We start from the raw sequence: 7,309 nt of genomic DNA on the forward strand, positions 1-7,309 counted from the left end.
ATGCTGGATCATAGAGTAATTTTAATTTTTTGAGGAACCTCCATACTGTTTTCCATAGTGGCTGCACCAATTTACATTCCCCCCAAAAGTGCACAAGGGTTCTCTTTTCTCCACATCCTCTCCAACATTTGTTATCTCTTGTCTTTTTGATGATGGCCAGTCTTACAGGCGTGAGGTGATAACTCATTCTGATTTTAGTTTACATTTCCCTGATGATTGGTGATGCTGAGCACTTTTTAATATACCTCCTGGCCATCCAGATATCTTCTTTAGAAATGTCCATTCAGGTCCTCTGCCCATTTTTTAATCAGATTGTTTGTTTGCTTGCTTGCTATTGAATTGTGCAATTCTTTTTATATTTTAGATATTAAGTTTTTATTAGATATATGATTTTCAAATTTTTTTTTCCCATTTGCTAGTTGGCCTTTTCATTTTGTTGATGTTTTCCTTTGCTGTGCAGAGCTTTTTAGTTTGATGTAGTTCCCGCTTGTTTATTTTTGCTTTTGTTGTCTTTGGTTTTGGTGTCACTAACATTTTGATCTTCTAATTTCTAAAAGTCTTTCAGAAGATAGCATTTTGTAGTGAGCAATATGCGATTCTGTCACCTGCCAAAGCCCTCCACAGGGGACCAGACATCTAACTTAAAACCCTTCCAGAGCCACAGGTGGGGAGTCGAGCTGGCAGAGCTACTCCAATTCTCTCTGCCTCCTCTTCTCCCTCTTCCTGCCACCTGGCCTGTCACACCCATGACTGAGGATGTAGTCAATTGGAAAGTTCATTCTTGCCCTAATCCCAACGAGAAATCTGTCTCATTCACATTTCCAATAATCAAGATCCCAATTTAATACAAAAGTTTCGTATGTGAAACTACAATGCAATTAATGGCTTATCTCTGACAGACACACAAACCAAGTGGTTCTATCTTCTTGGGAGAGGGTCTCAAACAGTAATTCTGTGGTATTTAGGAATTGGGGTCCCAGTGCTTATACTGAATACTTATGTTCCCAACCCCCGCCTCCCCCCGCCCGCAAAGAAGGCGCAGAAAAAATATCATGTTATTGGATTAAAATCCAAGAACAAAAGTCTAAGTCTTTTTTTTTGTAGCTTCACTTTAACCTTTGGCTCCTGATTGGCTTATGCCAAAATCTAGTAAAAGGTGGCATCTGAATTATGTACTTAATTATTTTAAGCTTCATTTACTGATACTTCTTGCTCCTTGAAGAGCATCCTGATTTCCGGGTGCTGTGCCTCAAGGGCGAGCTTGTGAATCTCTGCCGTGGTACCCAAGGGATGTCTGTTGAGGTCTATTAAGTTGCTTTATTTCCCACACTGTTTAGTTAACGTTGAGAAATAGTGGACGACGTGCACAAGAAATTAAAATGCTCTCTCTTCTTTTCAAAAACATCCTCTAATGTTGAATGATTACATTAAAAACTCAGCTAATGTAATCCTTGTTCATACCTTTACTCCGCTATTCAAAATAAAGTTGTATTTCTGTACAGGCATCATTTATATTAAAACCCCGGCTTATCATAACTAATTTAGCACCTCCGTTCCATCTGAACGAGTGGGGTTTTACCACGATTTAATTTAAAGACATCTACCTAAACTAAGCACTCCTTGCCATTAAAAAAGATATTAAAGACATGCTTGTAATGGAAAAAAAAAAATTGGATTGCTAAATTATTTTTGCTACAGCAAAATAAAAGTGAGGAGTCATATCTAAGACTGAAAACGATCATTTTCACAGTTTAAGAAATGGACCCACACATCCGTTTCCATGACACTTCAAGATAAAGAGGACAGCGTGAATAGCACGCGTAGCCAGTTTAAATATTTGTTTTAATCCCAACAAGATCATTGGTTTTAATATTTATAATATAATTACAATGCTTAGTGCATGTTGCTCATATAATCTAATTTTTTCCTGGTGACATATTATTACTAGGCTTTAATTTCAGCAGTGGCAAGAATTCAGAAACGCATTTAGGTTATCATTAGTAATGAAAAACAAACCTGCTGCCTGTTCGAGCACCGTGCACACACATCTCATTTCAACTTCAAAGCGTTCTTAACTTCCAAGACACAATCCACTGCTACATGATTTGTACAGTTTCACAGAATATTATCAACCGGTGGCCAGCTCCTTTAAATTAATGCCATGCAAGGCACTTAAAGTTGAAATACTCCACCCTTGTGCAATATTTGTAAATGGCCTTTCGGAAAATTTCAAGACAGTCAAAACCAATGAAAACCAAGCCGTAAAACTGCTATAAAATGCCATTGTCTTCCTTCCCGGGCACACATCCCTAGTTAACAGTTGCCTGAATTGCAATTTTCTGTTTTTCCTAGATGTCACAGCATAAGCATGCTTTTAGGACAAAAAGGATAAAAAGCCCAGTGTCATGTTCTACTAATCATTAGCCGACAAACAATATAACTACAGGTGCCCTGCTCTGAATGGCGCCAGGGTATTCCAGGTCTCATCTGCACATTCCCTGTGACACGCTGAAGAAATTTAAAAAAGGACTGAAAGCTGAATAACTGATTGAATTCCACAAGACTGCACCAACGAACCAGTGTCAGCAAAAGAAATACTGTGAAGGCCAAGAGAGGTATCCGTGGTCAAATAAATACACGATTCCATGTTAAAGTGGGGACGGGAAACAACTGTCAATAGCTATGTCCTAAACTGCACGTGCCTGAGGCCCCCTCAGGGGCTGAGAAGCAAGTGACGTTATTTCTCACCCCCTTACTGCCATGCCCTTAGAACGACTGAGAATCGCAGTGAGGACAGCATCGTCGTCATTTTGACTTTCAAGACGTTACGCCATTTGGACAACAAAAATCGATGAGAAAAAGTGAGTAGGCTCATTACTAAAATGTCTCCCGTCAAACTCAAGAAGACAGCGCGACTCCCTAGGGCAATAAACCCGCTACGACGGAGGGTCCCTCGCGGTGAATACAGGAAGTGCCGCTGGCTGGTTACAATGCAGTGCTTGGGGGTGGAATTCGGGGTGCGTACCAGACTTCTCGGACATCTCAGTAATTTCTACTACAGCCCCCTGTGGGTCTCATCTGACAACCAAGTGTGGTCTTCTTCTTAGCCATTCTAGAAAAGTATGGAAGTCATTCTTCATTCCACTATTCTGGGATTGACTCCTTCACTACAAACATGGGCAGTCACACAACTAACTCTCTCTCTCTGAAAATGACCGGATGCTGAAGTTTTCACACCGAACTTTCTCCAGAGGGAAGGCACAATGACAAACAAGCAGTGGGGATACAGGCACCAGAACTCATATCTGCTTTTAACCCTATAAACCAGCACACAGTTAAAACATTTCTTTGGGACGTTATCCAAAGCATTAAGACATGGAGTAATTTAAATATTTGGATCACAGTAAACAGTTTTTTGGCAAATATTAATCATGATCCTATAAGCAAAGATTTTCTTTACATAAAAAAAGCAACCAAATGTGCTCATCTCCTATAACAGATGGTGACGATATGTACTGTTCTTATTCCCTAGTGCTGTTCACCATCATATTCTGTTCACACTTCTTGTTCTTAAGATTTTCTTGATTTTCATTCTGACAGTTCCCAATACCCTATTCCCTGTCCATTTGTTACAAACGGCTACTGAGCACCTTCAAAGAGGAAGGCACGGTGGTAAGGTGCTGTCTGCGGACTAATAAATAGTGGTAATCATTTTTGATGGCTAGTTGTATATAATTTGCATCCTATTTATCCTATCTTATTTCATATAGAGACATAAAATCTCAAAAATATATAAAATACTTCGATCAATTTACATATTGTTTTCTTTTCCTGGTGAGATAATATTACTAAGTATTTCCATGACGATAAGAAATATGCATGTATCTAGATTATCATCAAATCTAAATAACAGAATAAACAAACAAACAAAATAGAAATAGACTCACAGATACAGAGAACAAACTGACGGTCGCCTGATGGGAGGGGAGTTGGGAGGCTGGGTGAAAAAGGTGAAGGGATTAAGAAGTACAAATTGCTATGGTAGTTACAAAATAGTCACAAGAATGTGAAGTACAGCATAGGGAATGCAGTCAATAATATTGTAATAATTATGTACGGTGCCAGGTGGGTACTAGACTAACTGGAGGGATCGCTTCGTAAATTATATAAATGTCTAACCACTATGCTATACGTCTGAAACTAATATAAAATAATACTGAATGTCAAGACAGCTATGATGTAAGTTCTTTAGGGGAAGCTCAGGATTCTTTTATAAATCTATTAATCCCTGAACACAGTAACAATAATGGATACACTAAAGAAAAAAAAAACCCAATTTAATGTGTCTTGAGATTGCCAAGTCCCATGAATATGACAAAGGAAGCAGCTACGTTGACGATTCCTGTGAAGAATACAGCTCATCTACACATCTCCAGATACATGGTAGAACTTCAAAGGGATGAGAATGATTCCTCCAAGTCATATACAGACATCACCCTTATTACTTCTTGGTTACATCACTTCCATGTGACTCATACAGTGTCTGGCATTTACAGAGTGAAATATGAGGTCTCAAAATCTGATGTGAGGAAGAGATAATGAAGAAGGCCCCTCTAAGAGGACATAGCACCTCTTTTTGGGGACACCAGAAATTACGTGCAGAGTAAGTAAAACGCGCCTGCTTACCTTGGTAGACTTCCAGCTAACTCGGTGGTCGTCTCTCTGGAGGAAAAACAGAAGGTAACTATGATGAGCTTATTTTGTTAACGTCTACAAATGTGTTTAATAAAACCATCATATAATGTGCCAAGGCATAATGGTATCATATGTGTGCAGAAGATACTGCATATACAGCTCTTTAGAAATTTAAAATGTACTCTAATCATATTTCTGATTAATTCCCATAAACGTTTCAATGGTTACTTTCAAAGGAAATTTTACAGATGTGCAAAATATCTGCCTTTGCTTCCTGGTGGTAGAACTTAAATGAGTTTAAATCATTAAAATTTAGAAATGTACAGAAACATACAGAAGGAACGTAAAGAAGGAAAATAAGAGCAGGAAAAAAAAACACCCCAAATCACTTTCTTAAGTATTTTCCAGTTAAACAAAGCACGTGTCATTTCTTTCCAAGAATCATTTAGGAACAAATTCCTCTGATGTGTCTTTGTGTTGATGATTTCTGTCACCTGAGGTTTATGAAGGAACATGAACAGCACAAAATCCAATTCTTTTAGCGGCGAATCGCTGCTTTTCATTTTTTTGCTATCATGTCCTAGCAGTTGGGATTGTTGAAAGCAGATGCTAGGATAATCCAGTGACACAAAAGACCAGTCACTAACGGAAGGCTCTATGGCATGTTATTAAGAATGGACAGACAAAAATTTAAAAACTTTTTCCTAATTGTGATATCTCATCCTTCAACTGGAGATGTGTTCTTGGAAGTAATGGGCAGCGATGAGGAGGAGGTGGTGATGGAGGCTTAATGTTGAGATATTTTGAAAGTGGAGGTGGCTCAACTTTAGACTCAGGGATTAAAGGTGTAATTCTTAGGAATTGTAGTGCATACTCTTCTCTGGGTCACGTGATCCCTTTAAGACTCTCATTAAAGATACAAACACCTTACGTAGAAAAAAATAACAACACACTCTCACATAGACACATGAAATGCGGTGTACAACTATAGATGGTTTATCGACCTCCTAAAGGGAACAAATCAACCCTGCGTGAGGAATCTCGGTCACACTGCCTTTACTCACCTTCTCAATCCAAATAAAGGCCTCCCCGCTCCATGAACTGCCTCTGACCCTCCCAGCGTCTAGAACATTCTCCTGCCTGTTGTCTGTGCCAGCACTTGGGCACTGCAGGGACGTGCTGGTTCCCATGGAGCCTCAGCTAAATGAGTTATTCTAAGATCAGCTCCTATAGAAACACTCTTTCCTAAATAACCATGTGATATTCAACCTTCAGCTTTTATTGCTATAGAAACTGGCTTTTGAGACAGTTTCCATTCCTTCAGCAGAAACCGCAGTTGAAAGCTTTGTCCACTACACTGTTGAATGCTTCACAAGTTTTCGTCTCTTCTAAGAATTCAGTGCCTGCATAAGAAATTTCTCTTTCCAAACAGAACGTGGAATTGTCGATACCCCAGCTAAGAAGTAACTCCCTCTTTAGTCTCTCTTTATGACATTTATTACAACGGAAATATCTTTTAAATGTTATTATTTTTCATTTTGTCACTTGAGACTGACTGACTTATGTGAATACTCAAGAAACATTTGTTCAATTCGTAAGGAATGAATGAACGAACGCCTTTCTCTGACCTTCTGCTGCCCTCGAGGGTCAGATGTCTGTTTAGAACTTGAACACAGTAATGGCGGCAATGAGGGGATGAGGTGCAGCTGCTTTTCTTCTTTCCTTCTTTTTAATCTTCATATTATGAGTCCCCCCGGTCGTGTCTTAAACTATGCTGGACGTGTGTTATAATAAATCCACTTAAATCCCAGTAGAGCAGCATGTCCCAGTCTCGTACTATACTGACATTTCGGGCCGGGTCTTCCTTTGCTGCAGGAACGTCCAGTGCACTGTAGGATGCTCAGCAGCGTCCTTAGCCTTCACCCACTAGACGCCAGTAGTACCCTCTACTCGCCCCTTCCCGTTTGTGACAATCAAAGTGTCTCCACACATTGCCAAATGTCCCCAAGGGGCAAAACTGCTCTCAGTGGAGAAGCACTGCAATTGAGCAAGAAAACTGAAGGTCCCTAACTGAATTCTGTTTCAAAGCTTTCCTGGATTAACCAACATGCTCCATTCCCACGGAAAAAGCCCAGTGAACGAGCCCTTCTGAGAACGTTTGGCTCCCTTTGGCTCCTGCCCCCTAAGTTTGCGTGCCTACCAAGAGTATGCTGCGTCTGTCCCCCAACTCACTTATGTTAGTGGTGTTCATTCTCATTTTTAAATCTAATTAAACATGATGTAAAATCGATGAACTATAAGTATGAAAAAGTTCTTATTTCTTTGAAAATAAGTTGGATTCTTTGGAAAGATTAAACAAGTAGCTTAAGAAAACTGGTGTTGAACTAGGCCTAGGGGCGAGACAACTATAAATATTAGAAGGAGAAAGACAAAATATTCATGAGCGATTCTGAGTTTTTGTTCTTCTTAACGATGAGAAATTCCTCGGTGGTGAATTATGGGTGTGATTTATACATGAAAGACAATGCCCAACTCATCCAGTAGATCCACACTCACAAAGAAAAGGTATTGGCCTGACCTTTACAGCAAAAGACAAATGTTGGGGAAAAAGTTA

General features: G+C 39.5%; 1 protein-coding gene across 1 annotated transcript in view; it reads right to left on the reverse strand.

Moving 5' to 3' along the window:
- CELF2 (CUGBP Elav-like family member 2) overlaps positions 1–7,309 on the reverse strand; it is a 512,960-nt gene that overhangs the window by 392,060 nt on the left and 113,591 nt on the right. Inside the window, exon 2 of the mRNA XM_011359641.2 lies at positions 4,687–4,722. Coding sequence (XP_011357943.1) covers positions 4,687–4,722 — 36 coding nt within the window. The remainder of the gene's footprint in view (positions 1–4,686; positions 4,723–7,309) is intronic.

This window comes from Pteropus vampyrus, unplaced genomic scaffold (genome assembly GCF_000151845.1).
Source record: "Pteropus vampyrus isolate Shadow unplaced genomic scaffold, Pvam_2.0 Scaffold49, whole genome shotgun sequence".
NCBI lineage: Eukaryota > Metazoa > Chordata > Mammalia > Chiroptera > Pteropodidae > Pteropus > Pteropus vampyrus.